General features: G+C 46.0%; 1 protein-coding gene and 1 non-coding gene across 3 annotated transcripts in view; one reads left to right on the forward strand and one right to left on the reverse strand.

Annotated features, from left to right (window-relative positions):
• The window catches only part of Lima1 (LIM domain and actin binding 1), a 98,880-nt gene that overhangs the window by 61,170 nt on the left and 11,405 nt on the right, over positions 1-26,305 (forward strand). For both annotated transcript variants that reach the window (XM_052160168.1, XM_052160169.1), the window contains exons 5-9: positions 10,101-10,185; positions 11,036-11,184; positions 15,607-15,708; positions 20,840-20,897; positions 23,124-23,233. In XM_052160168.1, coding sequence (XP_052016128.1) covers positions 10,101-10,185; positions 11,036-11,184; positions 15,607-15,708; positions 20,840-20,897; positions 23,124-23,233 — 504 coding nt within the window. The remainder of the gene's footprint in view (positions 1-10,100; positions 10,186-11,035; positions 11,185-15,606; positions 15,709-20,839; positions 20,898-23,123; positions 23,234-26,305) is intronic.
• LOC127668284 (U6 spliceosomal RNA) lies at positions 7,629-7,735 on the reverse strand. The gene has a single exon (XR_007974055.1). It is a non-coding gene; the product is annotated as a U6 spliceosomal RNA (small nuclear RNA).

Here is a 26,305-nt window from a genome sequence, read left to right on the forward strand (position 1 = left end):
ACTTGTTAGAAAACGTACATTGTGACATTCACCTGGGAGTTTTGGGGTCTGGGTATTCGTGTGTGCGCCTTTCTTAACGTCCTAGTAAACAGTCCTTTGTCCCTTTGTTTTATAGCTGTTTCAGAGCAAACATGTTTAGCTATGTAGGACATTTTTTTAAAGATTTATTTCATTTATTTATTATATGTAAGTCCACTGTAGCTGTTCAGACACACCAGAAGAGGGCATCAGGTCTCATTACAGATGGTTGTGAGCCAACATGTGGTTGCTGGGATTTGAACTCAGGGCCTTCGAAGAACAGTCAGTGCTCTTAACCACTGAGCCATATCTCTAGCCCCCTATGTAGGAAATATCATCAGTCACTTTTAAAAGTTTCGTCCAGGACTGAAACTGTAGCTCAGTGGTGTTTTTGGCTAGTGTTTGCAAGACCTCTAAGCACAATGTCTAGAAGTATTCACTTCACTCCCACTTCACACACTTACACACACCACACACTCCCTCTTCCACATACACAGTCAAACATACACACTTTGCTTTGTTTTGATGATTGCACGTGTGAGCTTGTGTATTTCAAATAGAGTCTCATTGTATAGCCCTAGCTGGCTCTGGAACCCGCTTTGTACAGTAAGCTGACCTCTGACTCACAGAGATCCTTCTGCCTCTGCCTCCCTAATGTTAGGGTTCAAGGTAAACACCACTGTATCTGCCTGTTTAGTCCAATATCTCAGTTAAAGTGTTAGGAAATTTTATCTATTTGGGGTTGAAGAATAACCAATGTGTTTGCAATGAGATGGTGGTTATTGCTGGCACAGTTTCTTTAGCACACAGACAAGGCTTTGATCAGAAGCTACATGTTTGGTTGGGATTTGGGAAAGTCTGAGAAGAATTGAACTCTGGTCTTCCTTCAGGAGTAAGACTGTGTAAGTGTAACTCAGAAATTGTCAGTCAGTGACAGCTACTGACAGACGAGATGAGGAGACTTTCACCCTGCAGTCCCAGCGCTTGGAAATTTTAGGCCAGCCTGGGCATTAACGGTAACACTTGTGAACATATGTGGAGTGAGCCCCCCTTTTTTTAAAGATTTTTCTTCTTATTATATGTAAGTACATTGTAGCTGTCTTCAGACACTCCAGAAGAGTGCGTCAGATCTCGTTACAGATGGTTGTGAGCCACCAGGTCGTTGCTGGGATTTGAACTCAGGACCTCCAGAAGAGCAGCCAGTGCTCTTAACCTCTGAGCCATCTCTCCAGCCTCCAACAGAGGCTCCACAGTCAAACCCGACCTTATCCATAACTACTCTACAGCCCGCATCAGAGTACCAGTTTATTCGTGCCTCCTTGAGTGTGGGAATGGAATGGGCTTATTCTACTAGATTCATTTATTTTGTGTGTAGAGGATTTTGCCTCTGTGCATGTCTGTGTGTCATGCATGTACCCACAGAGACCAGAAGAGAGCACCATATTCCCTGAAACTAGAGTTATGGATGGTTGTGAACTACTGTGTGCATACTAAGAGCCAAATCCAGGTTTTGGTTTGGCTTGGTTTGGTTTGGTTTGTGGCAGAGTCACATGTAGCCCAGGCTAGCCTTAAGCTCCTCACCCTCCTGCCTCCTCCCGAGTGTTGGCCTGCTTTCGTGGGCCTATTAACCTAACTCTTAATTGGTTTAATAGGTCACCTCTAGTTTATAGAGTTTGAAAGTCTGACTGTGGTACCTGACTGCTCACTGGAGCCGAACTCGTCCTATAAAAGGCACATCCATATAAATTAAAGTTTGGGATTAATGGTTTCGTGTGATCCTTCAGTCCTCTGTGAGATAATAAAGGATCTCGATGGAAAGCAGCCTCTTGAGGAATCCTGATCTATCTTTCTTTCTTCCTTTCTTTCTTTCTTTCTTTCTTTCTTTCTTTCTAATGCCGGGTGGTGGTGGTGCATGCTTTTAATCCCAGCACTTGGGAGGCAGAGGCAGGCAGATTTCTGAGTTCGAGGCCAGCCTGGTCTACAAAGTGAGTTTCAGGACACCCAGGGCTACACAGAGAAACCCTGTCTCAAAAAAAAAAAAAAAAAAAGAAAAAAAAGAAAAGATTTATTTATTATGTCTAAGTACAGTGTAGCTGTGTTCAGACACACCAGAAGAGGGCGTCAGATCTCATTACAGACGGTTGTGAGCCACGATGTGGTTGCTGGAATTTGAACTCAGGACCTTCAGAAGAGCAGTCAGTCAATGCTCTTAACCACTGAGCCATCTCTCCAGCCCCATTTCTCAGTTTCTTGCCCTGAGTGACTGTTGTTGATGTACCAGCCAGAGGTCAGGCATTTCTTCTAATCCGACTCGTGCCAGCTCACTGCTCCCTGCTTCCAACCAGTGGTGTCTGCACACATAAGCTCTCTCTGTTTTCCCATCCCGCTGAATTTCTGTTTGTTTGTTTCTTTGTTTGTTTGTTTGTTTGGGGGGATTTTCAAGACAGGGTTTCTCTGTGTAGCCCCGGCTGTCTAGGAACCCATTCTGTAGACCAGGTTGACCTCGAACTCACAAAGATCCTCCTGTCTCTTGCTTCCTGAGTGCTGGGATTACAGGCGTGCGCCACCACTGCCCAGCATATATGGGTTTTATACACGGGCTTCGATCATTGTCATCTCCCTGTTTGTGTGGCCTTTACCTTATTTTACTTTTTCTCTGTTTAGTCTTTGTTACATGGACCCAAGAACACATCTTCCAAGTTCACGCGCTTCCCCTTTCATGGGCGCGTGTTTCGGGATGCTGCGTCATCACTTCCCAATAATTAGTTTCTCTTCTAGCTCCAAGCATCTTGGCAAAAATGTCTTGTCTTGAGTAATTTCTTGGGCTGAATTCCACGATGTATACCATATTTAGAAGAGACACTCTTCTGGGCGTTTTTCTTACGTACTCTCAGCTGCTTCCAAATCAGGACCGTGCGCACACGCGCACATCATCCTGAAAGCTTCACCAGTTGTTGGTTTTCTGGGATTTTTAACTATTCTTATATTTTATGTGTGTGCCTCTTTTGCCTCCGTGTGCACCACATGGGCGCCTGGTATCCGTGGAGGTCAGAAGTCATCAGAGTCCCTGGAACTGGAGCTGTGGATGAGTGTTGAGTCACCATGTGACTGCTAGCAACGGAACCTGGGTCCTCTGAAAGAGCAGCGAGCACTCTATCCACTGTGCTGCTTCTCCAGGCCCTGATCTGAACTACTGAGGAGCTTAGTAGATACCACTAAAATACCACTCTTCCCTCCCTCCCTCCCTCCCTCCCTCCCTCCCTCCTTCCCTCCTTCCCTCCCTCTCTTCCTCCTTCCTCGTCATCTTTTTTTCTTATTGTAAGGCTAGTACAATTTTTACCAAACATTTGGAAATACAGAAAACGTAGAAAACGTAGAGACATTCAGTTTCTGGAGCTAAGTGCTTCTCCACCTTCATCAGGCTTTCTGTTGCTGTGGTAAAGCACCAGGACCCAAAGCCACTGGGGAGGAAAGCGTTTGCTCCACCTACACTTCCAGGTAACGGTCGGTCACTGAGGGAAGTCAGGGCAGGAACCTGCAGACAGGAACGGGCTGATGCAGAGGCCACGGAGGGGTCCTGCTCACTGGCTTGCTCAGCCTGCTTTCTTATAGAAGCCAGGGATGGCTCACCACACAGTGAACAGGGCCCTGCCCTGTCAATCATCAAACGTAAAACTGGCCAGCATATCCTCCTGTGCGTGTTTCTTATGTAAACAAACCATTTTGTTCAGAAGAAAATTGTTATCACTTAATGCTTTGAGCAGTCACCGTTTCTATCCATAGGTCAGCAAAATCCCATTTTCTCTAAACCCTGCTCTTCCTCCCTCCAGCCTTGGTTTTTAGGAAATATGAGAGTCTGCCGGAAGGTCCAGGTGAGATGGTAGGAGGGAGTGAAGGAGTGGAGTGGGGAACGCTTCACAAAGCGCTGAGCCAGCTTCTCTGTGCGGAGAAGACAGGATCTCATGGAGCCCAGGCTGTTCTTAGACTCTGTCCTCGAACTCTGAACCTCTTGTCTCTGTTCCCAGAAGCGGGGTTATGGGCATGCACCACAACACCTGGCCTGAGAATCAACTTTGCCAGGTGTAGCGCCCCCATGGCTTACACCTGCAAGGCAGGTGTGTCTCTTCGAGTTCAAGGCTAGCCTGGTCTTCAATGCAAGTTCCAGGACACAGTATGTAGCCAGGGCTACAGAGTGAGATCATCTCTTGAAAAAAAGACAAAAGGAAGTGAGGTGTGGTGGTTACACACCTTTAACTCCAACCAGTGGGAGCAGAGGCAGGTGGATTTCTGAGTTCGAGGCCAGCCTGGTCTACAGAGTGAGTTCTAGGATAGCCAGGGCTGCACAGAGAAACTCAGTCTCATCAACCTATTTTCTTTTTTCTTTTTTGGAGACCAGATCTTTCGATGATCTCACTGGACCTGGAATTCAACTAGTTGGCAGGCTAGCTAGCCACTGGGCTCCATGACCCACCTATCTGTCCATCCTTAACCTGGATTACACACATATATTGGTTTCAACAAATGGTGACTCGTGCCCGTAACCCCCTGGTAATCTCAAGACTTGGGCAGGAGGATCACCATGAGTTCAGGCAAGCTTGAGCTACAGAAAGAGAAAAGAATTTTTCCTGAAAATAATAGATGAGATAGGAAATCTTGCTTTGTTAATCATCTAGAACCTAATTTCCTCCCTCCCCCTCTCTCTCTTCTTTCTCTCTCTCTCTCTTCTCTCTCTCTTTCCTTTTTTTTTTAACGATTTATTTACTATATGTAAGTACACAGTAGTTGTCTTCAACTACTCCAGAAGAGGGCATCGATCTCATTACAGATGGTTGTGAGCACCGTGTGGTTGCTGGGATTTGAACTCAGGACCTCCAGAAGAGCAATCAGTGCTCTTAATAGCTGAGCACCCGCCTCCTTTCTTAATTCTTGGAAAAAAAATTCCACTTTCCTGGCTAAAAGCCCCAAATGCTTACTCTCTTATTGGTATGTGCTAGTGCATTTGATTGATGGCTTCACAGAAAATATTTAGGAGGAGTTCAGATGAGGCATGCATGTCACAGTCAGCTGACAGGGAAGGAGGATTTGTAGGGTGAGTTGAGCCAAGCCCTAGGAAATTCCACAAAGCCTTCAAATAGAGTCTTTTCTCTCCCTGTCAAAGAGTAACTAATTCCTTGAGTGTCTACGTGTTCAAGTAAAAAAGACTGAAATGACAAATCTGTTTCAGGTGTGTGTGTGCGTGTGTGTATACGCATGCATGCCTGTGTGTGTGCTTGCGCACACGCGTGCGAGCTTGACTACTAAGCACACTCCTTTTTGTTTTGTTTCATTTGGGCCTTTTTCCCTCCCTTACATCCCCAAGTAATACTGCTCCTTCCTGCAAGTCACATCACTTGTAAACTATGACGGAACCCACGTGCAACCTGACATGGGTGCAACCTGACATGGGTGCAACCTGACATGGGTGCAACCTGACATGGGTGCAACCTGACATGGGTGCAACCTGACATGCTCCTGGGCGTTTGCATTGTTAGCACCTCTTCTCTGAAGCTGAAACATTGAAAATGAAAGCCAGAGCCTCACCTGGGCCGTCGCTGCAGGCTGGTCAGAGCCGCAGTCCTCCCCAGAACCAATCCACAGAGCCAAGTCCCCTTTTCCTGAAAGGTGAGGCTTCTGTTCATTCTCCCCGCCCCAGTCTAGCCTTGACTTTCTGCCTTGGCTTCCCGGGATTCAGGTGCTAAGCCTACTCCACCAGACCAAACCAGAAAGCCTTTCTAAGGCTCCTGTGTGACTGCTGTTCTATTTTGTTCTGTTTTTAGCTTTTGGTGTTTGTGGGGCTTGTTTGGATTGGATTTTGGTTTTGTTGTGAGATGGGTCTTGCTACCTGAGTCTGGCCTCCAGTTGGATCCTCCGGCCTCAGAAGACAGCCTCTAATGCCATTCCTTAAGAGCTGTCTACCTCGTTTCTTTCTTGCTTGTTTAGTTTGTGGTTTTCATAAATTCACTGGGGGAAGGGCACGTCCCATACCTCTGTGTGGAAGTCAGGAAAGCTGGCAAAGGCCAGGCCTCCCTTCTACCACCTTCTCCACTTCCCCAGAACTATATATAAGTATAAGTATATACCCCCATGTATGACTAAAAGAAAAGAATTCTGGGGAACACAGTCATGTCTTCATGTTTGTACGGCAAGTATTGATTCGCTGAGCTGTCTCCCTAATACTGCCTTGTTGTGCACAGGGTCTCACCAACCCAGGCTGCCCTCAGGCTTGCTATGAAGCTGAGGATGACCTTTGAACTCCCAGTCCCTGCCACTGATGGGCTGAAATCATAGGCCTGAGCCACACCCATACTTTTAGGTCTCACTATGTAGCCCTGGCTGTCCTGGAACTAGCTGTGTAAACCAGGCTGGCCCCTCCAGCCTTCTCCTCTAGAGTGTGTGGTTACTGCTCTGACACACCCTACTTTCAGCCCAAGCAATGAATTTAAAAGCCAGCCAAGGTGGGAAACGTTATTCATGAGAAAGGAAAGGTGGTACTTCTGTTCCCTTCTTTCCACACGAGGCAGGGGCGTGAAGACCAGCACCGAGTTTTGCAGGTTGCAACTTGTAACGCATACTCTAGGATTTGTACTTGAATTTTATCTTCGGTTGAATGTAAATTCCTCCGTTAAGAATGCAGAACCTGGGGGCTGGGGAGACGCTCAGAGACTTGAGAGCACTAACTGCTCTTCAGAAGTCTTGAGTTCAATTGCCAGCAACCACATGGTGACTCACAACCATCTGTAATGAAATATGACGCCCTCTTCTGGCATGCAAGCATACATTCAGCACAGAACATTGTATACATAATAAATAAATCTTTAAAAAGAATGTAGAACCTACCCAGTCTAGACAGTGCATGTCTTTAATCCCAGCATTCAATAGGCAAAGGGAAAGTCAGGGGCAGGAGGTGAGTTCAAAGCTACTCTGGTCTTCATAGAAAGTTCCAATCCAGTTAGGACTACATAGTTAGACCTGTCTCAGAAAGAAAAAGGAGAGAAAGTAAAACCTAGTCATGATGAATTCTGTACATGCTTGTAATTGTCAAGATATGTAGAATAGAAAATACTTGTTTAAAAAAATATTTAGGAATGATAAGGTGGCGCAGCAGGTAAGAGCACGTGATTGGCTAGCCCAATGACCTGAGGTCAGATCCCTGGATCCTGAAGTGGCAGGAGAGGCAGCTCCTGAGAGTTGTCTTCCAACCTTCACTATATACCCTGTGGAATGTGTGTGCACTCGTGTTCACACAGACAATAAATACGGTTTTTGTTTTTGGTTTAGTTTTAAAAAAAAAATAGAAGAAGAAGAATCTATAACCCAGATTCACAAGTTTAGGCCCAGCGGTCTATAGAGTGAGACCCTTATGCCATCCTCTGCCCACCTAAATATAAAGGAAGGAAGGAAGAAAGAAAGAAAGGGAGGGAGGGGAGGAGGGAAAAGAATAAAGAAAGGCTGAAAATAATATTTTTCTTTTGCTTGAGGTATATTTGTAATTTCTAGGATTTTCTTTTTTTTTTGAGTCCTGAAACTACACCTTTTTTTTTTTTTTTTTTTTAGAGTAAGACATAGCTTTAAAAAATATGGAACGCTTCATGAATTTGTGTGTCATCCTTGTGCAGGGGCCATGCTAATCTTCTCTGTATCGTTCCAATTTTAGTATATGTGCTGCCGAAGCAAGCACGAAACTACACCTTCTAAATGTTTGTTCTAATTCCCTTATATCATACTGACACTTGGAGTTGAGCCTTTGGATCCTGGGTGGTGATCACTGCTAATTTTCCTCTGCTGTTCCTAGGAGCCAGTAGTCAGCTTACAAAGGAAAAGTTCACTTTGGCTTTCCCACTTAGGCCCTCCCTCCCTCGCCTCATGCTGGGTCTAAGCCTTCAGTCTGGCCTTTGTAAAACCCTTTATGTGGATGGGGCGTGTCTGCTGGGCCTTGATTTCTCCTTGGCTGTCTGTTTTTCTCTTTCCCAGAGCAAAAAAATATTGGGTCACATAAGTCATATAGATGTAGTTGATGTGGCAACGTTAGCGTTTTTATTTGTTTTGGCTTATGAGACAAGGTCTTACTTTATAGCCACTCTGACAAGGAACTCATGCCGGTCCTCCTGCCTCAGTCTCCTGGGTGCTAGGATTCCAGGTTATAACTCATTGCTCACTCCCCGCTTTATTTTGTTTTTGTTTTTTATTTGAAATATATTATTATAGGATAATTAGAGCTAACAAGGAGTAAATTGTCTTAAATACGTACTAAATTTTTGAAATCAGTTAGCCTATTGCATTTAAAAGTTTAATGACTTTTACCAGTGTTTATTAACACAAAACAAACACATGATAAACTACATAGAAAGGAATCAAAAGTATCTGAGCGAGGCGAGGCTTTTTGTTAAAAGGGTGCTCTCCCTTTTTAAACACACCAGGCCACAATGGCTCCCATGCTTTCTCCCTGTGGTGGTGACTGCAGCTCCTGCCATTGGTGGGAGCTCAACCTCACAGTCCGCTGGGATTGGCTAACCACCCTTGCCTGGCTAACTGTTGGATTTAAAAGAGAAAAAAAAGTTTCTCACATTGAATTCAAAAGGTTCTGCTGCAGAACAGGTAACCAAGGATATTTGGGGCTCTGATTTTGATTGTCAAGCTGGAAGGGAGTAGGAAGCAGGAACTGGGGCGGGGTGGGGAGGTAGGGAAGGGGCCTCGGGGGAGGGGGGCAGGAAGGCGGGATGTGGCTCTTACACACTGGCTTTCAGTCATTCCCAGATAGTTGGATGGCAGAATCTGGCTGAAGACCCTCATTACAGAATGTGATATTCCACATCTGTGTTTGAAATACTCTGTGAAATTACGAAGCTTTTTTCTTTAATACATGTCTAGTCCTAAAATTATAATTTAAAACTTTATATGTTTTGTTTTTTTTGTAAGGTGGGATCTCCTATAGCCTCCTATATTTGCAGAGTCTGCCCTTGAATTCCTGATCCCCCTGCCTCTGACGGGATTAATTTACAAGTATGTGTCAACACACTCAGGCTAATTTGTAACAATAACTAAAGGTCTATCCAAAATATGAGACACAAAGTGTTGGGATTTGAGGAATCCCAAAACACTTTATTCAAAAATCTGTGCCCAGTGTCTGCAGCTTAGCTCAGAGTGCAGCCCTTGCCTGGTGTGTGCAAGGACCCAGGTTTGATCCCCAGCACTGAAGAGACAAATTATGCTACAGTCTACAAGTACTGAACGTGTGTGCGGGCAGAGGCCTGCACTCCCTCCTTCCATGGGCTTGTGGAAGGGCAGCCATGGGGTCTACCAGGCATTGAAATAAAACATGACTGGGTACCTCAGACTGCGGGAAGGGTAGCTTAACCTCGTCCTGAAGGGTAGCTTTTGCTAGACAGAAGGGCAAACACGGAATGGGTGGAGGGAGCCTCCAAATCCTCAGAGCAGTTTGGGTTCCCTGGACAATAAAAGATGTGGCAGAAGACATCCAGAGAGGAGGCTGGGTAGGCGCTGACCGGCCAGGGAGGGCTGTCTTGCACGTGCAACAGCATTCAAGAGCTGATTGGGAATTCTGAAAGAATTTTGAACAGGGGAGACAGGAGACGTAGATTTTAGAATAATTACTTTTTATTAGTTGGGATAATGGCAACCTCTCAAAGACTGGATTAGGAGGTGGAAAAAGAGCCAATTAAGAAGATAATGAGATCGTTAAAGGAGCCTTGATGAAGGCGGTAACAGCAGGGAGCAGCGAGGTAGAGAGGGGAGAACAGCGGGCGGGCGGGCGCTGCCTGCGCCTCAGCGGTTCTTAAGGGACGCGTCATTGTCCTCTGAGATGGGAGGGCTCTCCTCCGGCAGCTGTGCCAACCATGTAAGCCGGCTGGGCGGCGGGCAACGGCAAAGAGCTTTGTCTATTTGGTTACTTGTTTTTCTGAGAGCACCCTTGAGAGCACCCTTGAGTGCGTGCCGCTTGGCATTTTAAAAGTTCTAATGATGTTCTGGGTTCTGTTAATAAAAGAATGGTGAGTCTTACCTCTGTACTTCTATCTTCTGGACAGAGCGTCTGGACTCAAAGCCGAAATGCAGGCGGAAGGAGACTCTCTGAAAACAGTTGTTCCCTGGACGATTTGGAAATAGGTGCAGGTAAGTAAGCGGAGAGAGGACGAGAAGCTACGCAGTCTCTGTGGGACCTTTGGCGCACAAACCCTGTGTGGAAGACAGTGTTAGCTGCAAGATGGTCTCCACTGTTCTGTTCTCTAGTAATTAGCTCTCCTGAGTTTTATTTTTGTCTTTTGTTCAAGACAAGATGTGTAGCCCAGGCTGGCCTATAACCTCCTACAGGGCCAATGTCACCTTGAACTGCTGATTCTCCAGTCCTGGAATTACAGACACTAGCACATGACGTCTCTGTCTTTGAGGGGCAGGTGAAGTGCTACAGATGTTTTGACTCCATGGTTATCTGGAACTGGAGGACATCAGTAGAAGGACTGAATCCCTGGCCAAGATTGCTTATCCTGAGCTGGGGGTATAGCTTAGTGGTAACCCAGGTGCATTGGGTACACGAAACCCTGAGTTTGAGTCTCAGCACCACATGCACACACGCAAAAAAAAAAAAAAAAAAAAAAAAAAAAGGAAATAAAAATTTTAAAATTGTGCGTGTGTATGTGTACAAAATGTACATTAATGGCAAAGGTACTCTTTCAATGTTAGGAAAGTGAATTAAAGTTATCTTAGGAAAGATAATTACATTTCCAAGTTCCCTTTTTTGTGTGCTTTTGGTTGTTGGCTATGTTTTTTGTTTTGTTTTTTAAACAGGGTCTCACTCTGTAGCCTAGGTTGGCCTCGAACATGTGGCCTCAGTCTTCCCAGTGCTGGGATTACAGATGAAAGCTTCTATGCCTTCTAATTGAAAAAGCTGTGCACTAGATCGCAGCTACCCGGGACTTAGAATCCTTTTATCCTCTAACAAAGCGTGTCATTTCAACACTTCCAGGTCATTTGTCTTCCTCTGCGTTCAATGCGGAGAAAAACGAGAGTAAGCGGAATCCGGAGCTTCCACGCCTCTCCGAAACCTCCATAAAGGACCGCATGGCCAAGTACCAGGCCGCCGTGTCCAGGCAGAGCAGCCCAGCCAGCTACACAGTACGTGCCCCGCACCCCTGTACCGTTCTTAGTCATTCCTCCAGCTTGAACATTGCAACTAGGAAATGGCTCCCGGGCCCTGGCCTGACCACGCCCCTTTCCACAAGCCACGCCCCCATGGGCGCCATTTTCTGGTCTTGATTTTGCTGCTCCAGCTCATGCACATTGGGACCTCGCTCATTGTCTGTGATGTCACCAGCTGTGATATCAAGACCTTCCCTGGCTGGTCTGCTGAGCTTTTTCATGGTTGCCGAGGAAGAAGCGCTATCTCATTAGCTTTAATGGGAACATCTATTAATGAGTTTCCTTTTGTTTTTGTGGCCGGTGCATGGGGTTAAACTCAGGCCTTTGCACGAGCGAGGCAAGCATATTACATAGGGTTACGTCTTCAACTCACTTTCCTTTTCAAGAGCATCATGGGAAATGTGAAAAGAATAGTAAGTGTATTAAACATTAAGGTGGAGTGTTTTTAAGTTTTTCATCGAAATACTGTTCGTGTAACATAAAATCGTCGTTTTATTGGAAGCACAGGCTGGCTGAGGGTGCATCTCAGTGGTAGAGCCTATGGCTAGCTCGCTTGAGGCCCTGGGTCTGATCCCTAGCTCCACAGGGAAGACAAACCAAGCCACGCTTAGGTGATTTTTTTTTAAATGTATCTATTTTCTTTTTATTTTTTAAGATTTATTTATTTATATAAGTACACTGTAGCTGTCTTCAGACACTCCAGAAGAGGGCGTCAGATCTTGTTACAGATGGTTGTGAGCCACCATGTGGGTGCTGGGATTTGAACTCAGGACCTTCAGAAGAGCAGTCAGTGCTCTCAACCACTGAGCCATCTCCCCATGGTGATTTTTTTTTTAAAGTGTATTCACAAGGTCGTACAACTATCTTAAGTCCCAAACCTTTCTGACATTCACCCACTGAACCACTGATCTTTATGGACCTGCACATCCTGGACACTTCACTTAAAGATTCCAGGCAAACTGAGTATGTGGCTCCATGGGACAGCATTTGTCTAGCATGCCTGGGGCTCAGGATTTAATTCCCAACATGAGGGAGCTCTGTGTGGTCTACTCAGTCTTTAACCCTTATGATGCCATGCTTTCCTGCAGAGGAAGAACGGTGTATTAGAAAGAGGGGTCTGGGAATGACTGGAGGTGGGAGCTTGATGAATGAAAACTTCGGTATTCCCAACCCCACTCCCACTCCTAACCCCATAATGCCAAGAATCAAAGCACATATGTAAATGCTTTTCCACTCAGTCACACCCGGCCTCCAAACCTGTCATTCTTCTTCATGTTGTTTTTGAGGTAGCCCTGCTGTCTTGGAACTCACTCTGCAGACCAGGCTGACCTGAAACTCACAGAGATCTGCCTGTCTCTGCCTCCAGAGTGGTGGGACTAAAGGTGCACACCACTGCCCAAGCTGAGACAGGATTTTACTCTGTGACCCAGTCTGGCCTTCAACTCACAGAGGTCTTCTTGCCTCAGCCCCCTCCTGAGTGCTGAGGTGGCTGAAGCGTCCTCACATCCTGCTCTGTCTTAAGATCCGCTCACGTGTTTGCGCTAGCACCAGAAACTGAACCCAGGAGCTCAGGTGTGCTGCAGAAGCGCAACACACCACTAAACAGCAGCCCTAGCCCAACTTCTCCCGGTTTTTTGTTTGTTTGTTTGTTTTTTGGATTTGGGTTTTTCGAGACAGGGTTTCTCTGTCTAGCCCTGGCTGTCCTGGTACTCACTCTGTAGACCAGGCTGGCCTTGAACTCAGAAATCTGCCTGCCTCTGCCTCCCAGAGTGCTGGGATTGCAGGCGTGCGCCACCACCGCCCAGCCAACTTCTCAGTTTTTTTAAGGAATACGTATGTTTGTTCCTTCTGTGATTTCAAAATACAGGATCTATTAATGGCCAAAGGTCTTAACAAAGCCTGAAGAATATACTGACTTTTATTTGTTCCAGGACAGATTCAAGTTCACAGTGTGTATTCCAGAAGTTAGAACTTTCCCCATACAGTAGTACCGACGGACCACTTCTCAGAGACAGTTTCTCTTTTTCTTCTTTCGCTATTGATTGAGATCACAGCTTCACACATCCTAGAGGGGAGCCCGGCCACGGAGCGCATCCCTTCCTCCAGTGTCTCACAGTAGATTTTAGCAAGAGACAATGTGTATGAACCGATAAAGTGAAACCCCACAGTTTCCCGAGTGTGGAAAGTGAGCAGAGGTGGGCAAACACAGATCCCGAGGGGCAGAGAGATCGGAGCTTTGCTTCCTGTCTCTTACTGGAGGTGTCATCTGTCTGTGCCTTCCTACTGCAAACAAAAGACCCAAGTGACTCCTCAGGTGGTAAAACCTGTTCAGTGACCTTGTTGTTTGTTTGTTTGTTTGTTTGTTTGCGTTTTGTGCATTGGAAGGAGCAGCAGGCTTGACCGTAACAAAGCACCCTCCCAACGGCTGGGGTTTTGTTCTTCATTTTGAAATGGTCTGCTGTATCCCAGGCTGACCTCAAACTGCCTATGTAGCCAAGACTGGTTTTTGAACTCCTGATCCTCCTGCCTCCAGCTCCCAAGAGGTGGAATTACAGGCTTGTGCCACCACACCTGGTTTTATGGGGTGCTGGGGATGGAACCCAGGGCTTTATATATGACAGGCAGACTCTCTACCCCTTTAAAAACAGAACAAAGCCACAAGGGTGTAGCAGCATAAGATGCATGATCAGTTGAAGTCAGTTCCAGGGCAGCCAGGCTGCAGAGATCTTATCTCTAAATCAAGTACTCCCCGGAGAGTTGGGAAGTCTTTGGAAATTCTTGTGAAAAGCACATTTTATCTCATCCTCAAAGAATGTCTCAAATCCCTCACAGGACACAACTGTCCTCAGCAGCAGCTTAGAGGGAACTCGGAGACAGACAGACAGACAGTGCAGTTGGGGCAACCATCTCCTAACAGGCATCCTTGCAGAGCAGAGATGCCCACTCTGGAGTAGCCGACTGTACCGAACTCATACCGCCCATGTTGGTTAGCTCTGTGGCTTTCCATGGCTTTTTTCCTCCTGAGCCTAAAGACTCACAGAGAGAGGCTGGAAATGTAGCCCAGGCAGTGGAGTGGTTTCTAGTGCAGCCTCAGGTTTAACCACTAGGCCACACTAAACTGAACGTGGTGACACTGCAGGACTTGAAAGGTATGGGCAGGGAGATCAAAAATTCAGTGTTATCCTTGGCTATATAGTAAGTCTGAGGCCAGCATGTACTACGTGAGAGCCTGTCAGAAAGAGAGAAAGGGGGAGTGGGGGCCATAGGAAAGAAAGCACAGTAAAGACAGGAAATGTCCTTTTTTTTTTTAAGATTTATTTATTTATTATGCTGGGCAGTGGTGGCGCATGCCTTTAATCCCAGCACTTGGGAGGCAGAGGCAAGCAGATTTCTGAGTTCGAGGCCAGCCTGGTCTACAGAGTGAGTTCCAGTACAGCAAGGGCTACACAGAGAAACCCTGTCTTGAAAAACCAAAAAAAAAAAAAATTATTTATTATATTTCTATGAGTACACTGTCACTGCCTTCAGACACACCAGAAAAGGGCATCAGATCCCATTACAGATGACTGTGAGCCACCATGTGGTTGTTGGGATTTGAACTTAGGCCCTCTGGAAGAGCAGTCAGTGCTTCTAACCACTGAGCCATCGCTCCAGTCCAGGAATGTCCATCTTCCCCTTGGTTGATTTTATTTTGAACTAACAGGTTAATTCACATTCTATTCCCAGAGTCCTCAGAGAGTACAAATGCAGGGGGTGTTCTGTTGGGTTCGTTTTTTAATGTTGAGGATCTGTGGTGAAATACAGGTCAAGGTATGGTTTTATGAGTTTTATGTGAAACACTTGCTTTCAAAAGCTCCATAGAAAAGATTGTTTATGGTATCACTTGGCATAATTCCGGTTTTCATATGTATCCATCACCCCTGTCTTTCTTTCCAGGCCGGGCATTTGTATCTATGGTCAGTATATTTTCTTAATTATTGGCACTTGGCATCCCCTCTCCCTGTTCCAGAATGGTCTTTTCTGGATAAAACTCACAAGCTTTGCACTTTCACAAGCTGTGCTGCTAGAAGAGAGAATCACGGGAATGCGGTGTGCTGGGGCAGCCGAGGGAGGGGAGGGGAGGGGAGGGGAGGGGGTGTCCACGTTGATGTGTCTGTCTTCTGAAGAGCATCTGGTTTGAGACAGGCACACAGATATTTAACTCGGAGGTATGCGTCCACACGGCTGCTTTGGTCATTTCACTGGTCAGTGGGTTTGCTTGTGACAGGGTCGATTTGACCCGAGTTCTAGGAAGAAGAATTTATTCTTTAAACGTGCCACGTCTGTTTGAAGGATGGGCTGTGAAGAAACTGGGATGGTAGGCATTTTAAGTTCATGGGTTTATTTTTTATTTTGTAGAGTGAACTGAAAGCCAGTGAAAGCAGAACTCATAAATGGGAGCAGAAGGAAAATGTACCCCCAGGCCCCGAGGCCTGCAGCATCCATCAGGACGCGAGCAAGGTAGGTCGGTGCTCCGGGGTCCAGTTGCTGGGAAGCATGTGTTCTAAATTAGGTGCTTAAAATTAGAAAGGAGCCTGACTCCAGGCTGCAGTGTCGGGGAATGTGGTGGCAGCTGCCAGGGAAGATTGTCATTTTCGCAGGTCACATAACTTCAGTTGGGAAGCTTTACCATTTACAGCTGACTAAGTAATAAGCCTTCACCAGAGAACCATTTTGTTCAGTGAATGCTCACAAGGCAGAAAAACTAAGGCCGTTTATAAAAATCTGACCAGAGATGTAATTTTTATTTTTAAAAACTTGTTTAAGATTTACTTTATTGAACATGTATAAGGTTTTGCCTGAATGTATGTGCACTGTGTGAGTGACTGGTGTCCTCAGAGACAAAGGAGGAGTTTTAGATGGTTGTGAGCCACCATGTGGATGCTGGATTTGAACCCAGGTCCTTTGCAAGAACAGCAAAGGCTTTAAACCTCTGAGCCATCTCTCCAGTCCTGAGATATTATCTTTAAAGCACTCATCTATACTTCTTACAAGTTTTGTTTTTTTTTTAAGAATTATTTATTTATTTTTAAGTACATTGTTGCTGTCTTCAGACACTCCAGAAGAGGGCATCAGATCTCATTATGGATGGTTGTGAGCCACCATGTGGTTGCTGGGATTTGAACTTCAGTACCTTTGGAAGAGCAGTCAGTGCTCTTAACTGCTGAGCCATCTCACCAGCCCCCTAGGTGTGTTAAGCATAAGAAATGCTAAGCTTAGAAAGTAAAGGTTGGGCCAGCAGCGAGTTGGCTTCCCAGAGAAAGGCGCCTGCAGGAGAAGCCTGAGTCCCATCCCCAGGACTGACGTGGGGGAGGAGAGAAGTGACTCCTGCAAGACATCCCATGACTTCCACATGTGTGCTGTGGTATGTCCTCACCCCACAATATAATAATTAACTAATTAACATAATGGGGGCCATAAACTAAAGGCTGGGCCAGGCATAGTAGCAGGTACCAGTCACCCTAGAAGCAATGAAGGAAGCAAAAGCCAGAGGAATGTGGGTCTAAAGCCAGCATGGTGTGAATGGAAAGTCTGAGGCCGGCCACATTTTAAAAAAATTTTTTTAAAAAGCTAAAACACCAAACAAACGTTTATTTTCATTCGGATTCTACCTCTCCCTCCCCATCTCTCGCTCCATCTCTTACCCTCATCCCCAGCTCTCTCTCCCTCCTCCCCATCTCTCTCCCCCTACTCCCCAAACCATGTGGCTTTCATGTGCAGGAACACTAACAAGCTAGCCCTCTAGCATGTTAACTATCAAGAATCATTATGGTAGGTTCCCTGAGAAATGGTGGGGCCGTGGAGTTCAGCTAGCTAAGCTAACTTCTTCAGGAAAATGGCGTCTGAGCCAAGCCTTGAGAAATGTGCAGGAATAGGCCAAGGGCGTGGAGAAGTGGCATAAGAAAAAGAATAGACACGCAGGCATAGTGGAGTGCAGAGGCCTGGGACTGACCTCTTAGGGATTGCTGTTTTATTGATTTGGCAAGGCGGTCGTAGTAAATAGGCAGGGACAAGAAACAGGTGGACGAGGCCAGGGTAAGATCTGGAAAAGCCTTCTAGGCCGATCAGATGTCAGTGGGAAGCCATGGGGAGAATTTCAGCAAATCAGTTAGACAGATAGTTTGGTTGCAGCAGGTAGCAACTTTATGTGGACAGTGTACTTGATGGTCATAGACTCCTCATATAACTGTCAGACTGGGCTGGAGAGATGCCTCCGTAGCAAGGAGCACTGGCTACTCTTCATAGGATCAGGGTTCAATTCCTAGCACCCACATAGCAGCTCACAGCTATGTGAACTCCAATTGCAGAAGGGCCAGCACCCTTTTCTGAGCATACATAGTACATGTACATATATGCAGACAAGAACTCATACATAGAAAATAGAGCAGGACTTATAAAATAAATACTAAACTGTAGGGCTGGAGGGACAGCTCAGCGTTTAAGAGCACTGACTGCTCTTCCGAAGGTCCTGAGTTCAAATCCCAGCAACCACATGGTGGCTCACAACCATCCATAATGAGATCTGATAGCCTCTTCTGGTGTGTCTGAAGACAGCTACAGTGTACTTACATATAATAAATAAATTTTAAAAAATAAACTGTATAAGTGGGCTCTTTCTCTTTTTAAATGTTTTTGAGGCAAGGTCTCTCCCTGTAGTCCTGGCTGGCTTGGAATATTACTGGGTAGACTATGCTGGCCTGAAACTTACAGAGATTTCTCTGCCTCTGCCTCTGCCCCTCTGCCCCTCTGCCTCTCTGCCTCTGCCTCTGCCTCTGCCTCTGCCTCTGCCTCTGCCCCTCTGCCTCTGCCTCTGCCTCTTGATGGTGAGACTAAAGGTGTAGTTCACAGTGCCTGCCTAGTGAAAGCTGTTTCTCAAATATAACAAGCAGATATGTTTGGAACTTTCCCTATAGTCTTTAAATTTAAAAAAAAAATGCAGCATTGAAATCTCCCCATCATTACCTAAGGGGCAAAGGGGCGTCTCTGAAGGAATATTTATCTGGAAAATCATGATCGTGTGGTTTTAATTCTGCTTTTGTGCTTAATTCCTGATTGTCCTCATGCTGATTTGGTTTGAAATTAGAACTCTGGGCTGAACTGCAAGATCAGAACATTTTAATTGCAGCATAAAGGAGCACGAGTTGCGGTGAATCATGACTCGGGGAGTGGGCGGGAGGAAAGGGGCGGAGAGCAGATACTCTTCTTCCCGCTTGTCCTATGAGTCTGTGAGCATTTGGCTGTGTCCAAGTTTGTAGGATTGCAGGAAATGTTCTTTTAAAAAGCAAAACTCTAGGTGGTGGTACACACCTTTAATCCTAGCACTCTTGCTATGTATATGGCCCTGGTAGTCCTGGAACTCCATAGGTAGATCAGGTTGGCCTCCAATTAAGAGACCCACCCACCTCTCCCTTCTGGGTGCTATTTTAATACAAAACCCGTAAAGTTTTCTTTGAAGCCGGCAGTGGTGGCACACGTCTTTAATCCCAGGGTTTGGGAGGCAGAGGCAGGAAGATTTCTGAGTTCGAGGCCAGCCCGGTCTACAGAGTGAGTTCCAAGACATCCAGGGCTACACAGAGAAACCCTGTCTCAGGGGGGAAAAAAAAAGCAAAACACACACACACACACACACACACACACACACACACACACACACCACACCACACCACACAGGTGGCGGTGGTTGTTTCTCCTTTGTCCTGAGAATGGAACTGCATTGGATCATCTGGGACTGCCATGTAGGTGCTGGTAATTGAGCCCAGGTCTTCTGCAAAAGCAGCAGGTGTTCTTAACTGCTGAGCCATCTCTGCAGCCCCAAGGAAACTTTCTAGAAATACCATGCTTCGTCAAGCTGCTGTTCTTCCTTTAATGAGATATGAGTGTGGTCTCTGGTACTCCTGCTTGGAAGTTTCTGAGTTAATGTCATCTGTCTGCCGGTGGGCAATGATGTCAGCGTTAAGTGTACCCCCACATGTTCAAGGGGACCAGATTAAAGGGGATAGGAGAATATAAGTTGAGGGTCTTGTTTGGTTTTGGTTTTGTGTCACAGGGTCTCATGTAGCACTGGCTGTGTTAGCAAGGATGACCCTGAATTTCTGACCCCTCCTACCCCCGTGGTTCCTCAAGTACTGAGATTACAGGCATGAGCCAGCCCCCCAGCAGTGAAGGCCTCTTTATAACCAAGCACAGTTTTTAGAAAACGTATTTCATGTCATCAAATGACATGCCGCATGTGAGGCCATCAGTCCAAGAGCTGGCATATAGTAAACACTCCAGTCAATGTTAACTGTGATTATTCTGATTTATCCTTTGCCAAGGTAGAATTCCTGTAATGAAAAGAGACTGGGGGGGGGGGAATGCTGGCATTTGGGTGTGGTCAGCCATTGTGAATGTATTCAGTGCATTAAACACCTTGATATCTACACTTAGGTTCACCTATTCAATCCAGCATCACGATCTTAGGCTGGAAGGTGTACCCCAGCAAAGGCTAGAGCCTGTAGAAAGGGGTCGGAGAGAGTTATTTTATTTAAAGTTGATACTTCTGACGAAGAGATACATACCTATATATAGGATCTGCTTCTTGTTAAAAAAAAAAAAAGGCAAACAAACTAGATTTTTTTGTTGTTGTTGTTGTTGGTTTCTGTTGTTCTTCCCTGATCACCTGCACTCCAATCTCCTGCACCCCAAACCTTCACCAAGGTGTGGCAGTGTTTTGGTTTGTTTTCTCATAAATATGGATATGGGATTACCCCTGAGACTAGAGTATTGTAGACACCATGTAGGTGTAGAGTATTGTGAGACACCATGTAGGTGCTGGGAATTAAATCTGCGTCTTTCACATGAGCCCACTCTCTCCACTACTGGTCTCTCTCTCCCCCTCCCTCTCCCTCTCCTCTCTCCCTCTCTCCTCTCTCTCTCTCTCCCTCTCTATCTCTCTCTCTGTTTCTCTCTGTGTCTCCCTTTCCCTCTCCCTCTCTCTCTCTCTCTCCCTCTCTCTCTCCCTCTCCCTCCCCCCTCTCTCTGATGGGGTATACTGTAGCCCAGGCTGACATCAAACTCACAGTGGAGCAGGGGTTTATCTTCAACTCCTGATCCCCCTGCCTCCACCTCCCAAGTCTCAATCTTTCCATAAAAAAAAAAAAAAAAAGCAACAACAACAACAGCACTCCAACAGGAAAATAAGAGTAAGAATAACTCCCGGATTTGCGTTGTTCCTTGCCCTCGCCATGGAGTGTGTTGGCGCCATGTGAGGTGTTTGTTCTCCTTGACGCAGGGAGGGGGTGGGGGGAGCTGGGGTGTCGTTCTTCCCTAAGATGTGGCTTGAACGTTCTTTATGAGGGAGACATACCGCTCGCTCGGCAGCTGAGTGCTGTCTGCTCTAGTGTTCCTCTGTAATTGAGAGGCACGTTAATATCCTCATAAAAGACGTTTTGCTGCCTCTTGTTTAAATGCTCAGCTGTTCTGGGGCCGTTACTTCCCCCCAGGCTGCCAGTGACTAACTGGAGTCAGCAGGATTTTATGGCGTTGGCACTGGTTTGCTCTTGTATTTTTAATGCGCTTCTTTAATCCTCCTTAATCTTTTTTATTCTTGCAGGTTTCTGTGACAGAGAACAGCCTGGCGGCCCACTCCGTCCCTGCTGAAGATGACACCTGTAAGCATGTGCTCTGAGCTCTGTGGTGGGACCTCCTTCCCCTGCTGTTGTCCGAGGAGGAGGCACGCCCTGAGCCCAGCAGCCAGTCTCATTCCTCAGGGGTCTGGTGGTAAGGGCTGGTGCTGGGACACCCTTCACACACTCACAGCTTAGGGAGAGGTTAAATACTGTAAGCCAGCAGCGGTGGCACATGCAGTTAACCCCTGCACTCTGAAGGCTGAGGTGGGCAGATCTCTGAGAGTTCAGGACCAGCCTGGTCTACAGAGTGAGTTCCCGGACAGCCAGGGCTACACAGAGAAACCTCATCTTGAAAAGCTCCCCCCTAAATGAAATATGGTTAACAGGGACAAAAAGAATATTTAATTTTTTGAGATTTTCATTTATTGTGCATGGGTGTTTGCCTGAACATTGTCTGTGTACCACATGCCTGTAGTATCCATCAAGGCCAGAAGATGTCACCAGATCCCTTGGGACTGGAGGAGTGGTCAATGCTCTTAACTGCTGGGCCATCTCTCCAGCCATAACTGAAAGGATACTTTTTTTTCTTAATTTATTTATTTATTATATATAAGTACACTGTAGTTGTCTTCAGACACTACAGAAGAGGGAGTCAGATCTCATTGCAGATGGTTGTGAGCCACCATGTGGTTGCTGGGATTTGAACTCAGAACCTCCAGAAGAGCAGTCAGTGCTCTTAACCACTGAGCCATCTCTCCAGCCCCTGAAAGGATACTTTTAACAACACTTTTCACATTATCCTATGTATTAAACTCTTAGAGGTCTGAAATTATGTAAATGAATCTTGACATTTTACTTTAATAGAGGGTATTCAGGAGAGATTAATTTTTGAAGAACATTTTAAAAACCTAGGGATTTTCCTGCTTAAGTGCTAAATTTTCATACTTTTATCCTGTTTGGGGGTATTTTAAGCCTGGTTTCTCAAAGATAAAAGATTTGGGGTTGACTTGACTTTTACCATCTGATTTTGGACAGTCTCGCCACACACTGTTGGGCCTGGAGGTCACTGTGTAGAGGGGTTGATCTCTCTCTCCTGCCTCCCAGTTACAGATGCGAGGTGTGTGCCACGCACTTACGATACTGGACCCACTCCTGATTCTGATATTTAGGGTCTCTCTATATAGTCCTGGATGTCCTGGAACTCACTCTGTAGACCAGGCTGGCCACGAACTCACAAGAAATCCGCCTGCCTCTGCCTCCCTAGTGCTGGGATTGAAGATGTGCACCACTGTGGCCAGCTTACCTTTAGTTTTAGTTTTTGTTTTTGTTTTTTTTGTTTTGGTTTTTTCGAGACAGGGTTTCTCTGTATTGCCCTGGCTGTCCTGGAGCTCACTCTGTAGACCAGGCTGGCCTTGAACTCAGAAATCCACTTGCCTCTGCCTCCCGAGTGCTGAGATTACAGGCATGCGCCACCACCGCCCGGCCAGCTTACCTTTATATTTATATATATTTTAAAGATTTATTTATTTTTATTTATATGAGAACACTGCGGCTGTCTTCAGACACACCACAAGAGGGCATCAGATCCCATTACAGATGATTGTGAACCAACATGTGGTTGCTGGGAATTGAACTCAGGACCTCTGGAGAAGCAGACAATGCTCTTAACTGCTGAGCCATCTCTCCAGCCCTTTTAAATTTTTGATAAAAGAATGACACTATCACATAAAGGTTTCCTTGATGACTATCTTGGTTCTGGGCCAGCAAGGACTACACAGGATATATATATATACACATACATACATAGACACACACACATACACACCACATATATATCCATCCTATGTCAAAAACTTTTTCAAAGAATGACTGACAAAAACTCCACATACATTCCCTCATTTCCCCAGCTTCAGCTGAGGCAGCCCGGAACTTACTGGGATTGCAAACTACCAGGAATATATCCAGATTTAGACACAGCCTTCAGAAGTGGCAAAGGGTCTGAGCAGACTATTGTTCGGCATGGTCTGGGTCCCAGTTCTGTGCCGCAGGGTGAGAAAGTCTCACTGACAGCCTGAGTCCTGGGGGGTGGGGGGGGGCGGGAGGGAGGGCAGGATACCTTCTTCAGTTTAGAATCTTCCTCAGAGGAACAGAGAAGCAATATTTTCGTGATGCTAGTCCCTGGTGGAAAGTACCCATGTTTTGCTTTTCCAAAAATCCCTTCCTGAGGCTTGCATAAGCTATTCTAAAATGCCTGTCTTCTGTGACCAGGTAACTCCCAGGTGAAGGGCGAGGCCCAGCAGCCCGTGCACCCTAAGCCGCTGAGTCCTGACGCCAGGACTGCCAGTCTTCCGGAAAGTTCTCCTTCCAAAACAGTGAAGGTATGGTGGCATTTGCTCTCTGAGTCTTAAGTATTGAGGGTTGCAATTTATTTTTTTAAAGATTTTATTTATTTATTTTATGTATGTGAACACACTGTAGCTATCTTCAGACACACCAGAAGAGGGCATCAGATCCCATTACAGAGGACTCTGAGCCGCCATGTGGTTGCTGGGAATTGAACTCAGGGCCTCTGGAAGAACAGCCAGTGCTCTGCACTGCTGAGCCAGCTCTCCAGCCCTGGGTTTTGTCATTAAAGATCTCAGCTTGCGAGAAACTGCAAGATAGACTGGGTTTAAGGCAATCCATGCTGTTCCTGCACCACACACACGTGTGCTGGGAGGATTTCCCTTCTAGGAGGTCTATGATTGGTGCACAGATGAACATGTTAATTCACGAAAGGATAAAGGAAACAACACAAGTGTCTGGACCCAAAAGAGGAAATAGAGAAATCCAGCATTTCATGGGCAGATTCGGAAGGCAGGGAGCAAAAAGAGCAAACAAGAAATATTTAAAGGAAGCAGAAATTCACAAGGAGAGCGTGGTTTATAGAAGAATAGAAGCTGAAGAAAGGAGCAAGAGAAAACGGGTGCAGAAGACATGAACTGAGGCTGCCGGTGGAGCTGAGTGTCTGCATACAGGACGCACCTGCGCGGGCTGTGCCAGGCACCAGTGCAGATAAAGGAGAGAAGAAAGAACAGAGGCGCAGGCCTTGCGTGTGCACCTGGGTCCTACCTGACCTTTCCAAGATCTGAGCCCAGCTAGGTAGCTGGCACCATGGGATTGCTTCCCCTGCACCATTGGCCCAGAGGTCAGTGTTTGACTTGTGACTCTGGATCAAAAATAGATTGAAAGAGGGGAGGGGTGGCTAGAGAGATGCGTGAGAGCACATAACATAGAGAGATGCGTGAGAGCACATAACACTCCTGCAGAGGACCTGAGTGATTCCCAGCATCCACATTAGGCAGCCTACAGCTCTCCTTAACTCCATTTCCAAGGAGCTACAAACGTCTCTGATTTCCTGGGGCATCTGCAGCTACAGAAACACATCCCACACAGACATGCATACGTATACTTTTTTAAAATAATAAGAATAAATTTGGGGGGTGGCTAGAGAGATGGCTCAGCGGTTAAGAACACTGACTGCTCTTCCAGAGGTCCTGAGTTCAAATCCCAGCAATCACATGATGGCTCACAACCTTCTATAATGGGACCTGATGCCCTCTTCTGGTGTGTTTGAGGACAGCTACAGTGTACTCATAGACATAAGATAATTAATTAATTAATAAAAACAGCTAAAATCATTTAAAAAAGAAAAAAATTTTTAAAAAAAAGAATAGAGCGGATAGAAGCTAGGGCCCAGCCCGGGCTCTGTGGTGGAGCACTTTCTTTCTTTTTGTTTTTTTTTTTTTTTAAGATTTATTTATTTATTTATTTATTTATTTATTTATTTATTTATTTATTATATGTGAGTACACTGTAGCTGTCTTCAGGACCTTTGGAAGAGTAGTTGGTGCTCTTAACCACTGAGCCACCTCTCCAGCCCCGAGCACTTTTTTTTTTTTTGGTTTGTTTTTTTTGGGGGGGGGGGGTTTGTTTTTTTTTTTTTTTTTTGGTTTTTTGAGACTGGGTTTCTCTGTGTAGCCTGAGCACTTTCTTAATATGTTAAAGTCTGGATTCCATTCCCGAGCTCTGCAAGAAAGAGTTGGGAAGCCGGGCAGTGGTGGCTCACACCTGTAATCCCAGCACTTGGGAGGCAGAGGCAGGCAGATTTCTGAGTTCGAGGCCAGCCTGGTCTACAGAGTGAGTTCCAGGACAGCCAGGGCTATACAGAGAAACCCTGTCTCAAAAAAAAAACAAAAAAAAAAAACAAAACAAAACCAAAACCAAAAAAACCCCAAAAAGAAAGAGTCGGGAAAAGAAGACCCCAGTATTCTAGTTACGGTCACAGTTGCTATGATGAAACACTGTGGCCAAAAGAAGTTGGGGAGGAGAGGGTTTATTTGCCTTGGGCTTTTATATCACAGTCCATCACCAATGGAATCAGGACAGGAACTCACACAGGGCAGGAACCACAGGACAGGAACCCATATAGGACAGGAACCCACACAGGACAGGAACCTGGAGGTAGGAGCTGAGGCAGGCCATGAGGAAGTGCTGTTTACTGCCTTGCTCCCATGGCTTGTTCAGCCTGCTTTCTTGTAGAACCCAGGATCACTAGCCCAGGGGTGACCCCACCCGCACTATGGGCTGCCCGCTTCCCCACCCCAGTCACCCGCACTACAGGCTGCCCCCTTCCCCACCCCAATAAATCACTAAGAAAATGCTCTGCAGGCTTGTTTACAGCCCGGACTTACAGAGACATTTTTTTAATTGAGTTTCCCTCCTCCCAGATGACTCTAATGTGTGTTGAGTTGACATAAAATTTGCCAGCACTACCAGTGAAACGGCTCAGCAGATACAGCACTTGACAAGCTGTTTGAGCCCATGTGAAAAGAACCAACTTTTGTAAGCTGTCCTTTGAACGCACGAGTGCACTTGAGTGCACACACGGACACGTGCAACCTTTTTTTGTTTGTTTGTTTGTTTTTTGGGTTTTTTTTTATTTGTTTTTTTTTTTTGTTTTTTTTTTTGAGACAGAGTTTCTCTGTATAGCTCTGGCTGTCCTGGAACTCACTCTGTAGACCAGGCTGGCCTCCGAACTCAGAAATCCACCTGCCTCTGCCTCCCAGAGTACTGGGATTGCAAGTGTGTACCACCATCGCCCAGCTCACATGCAAACTTAAATAAAAAAAGAAAATGGTACTAAAACCAGGGATAGTGGTATATGTTGAGGATGGGAGAGTGAGATAGCAGATTCTAGGCTAGCCTGGACTGTGCATTGAAACTGACCCTATCTGTACAAAACAATGACTAATAAGACTGACCTGGCTGTGGATTCTGTGTCACTGATGAATCTGAGCCCTGGTTCATCCAAGAGCTAACATCTGGTCTGGGGAACATTATTCCTCAATATGGCCTTGCCTGTTTGCCCAGATGTAATTAGGACTTGGTTATGCTGGATTGAAATCCCT

Source organism: Apodemus sylvaticus, chromosome 17 (assembly GCF_947179515.1).
Source record: "Apodemus sylvaticus chromosome 17, mApoSyl1.1, whole genome shotgun sequence".
In the NCBI taxonomy this organism is placed as follows: Eukaryota; Metazoa; Chordata; class Mammalia; order Rodentia; family Muridae; genus Apodemus; species Apodemus sylvaticus.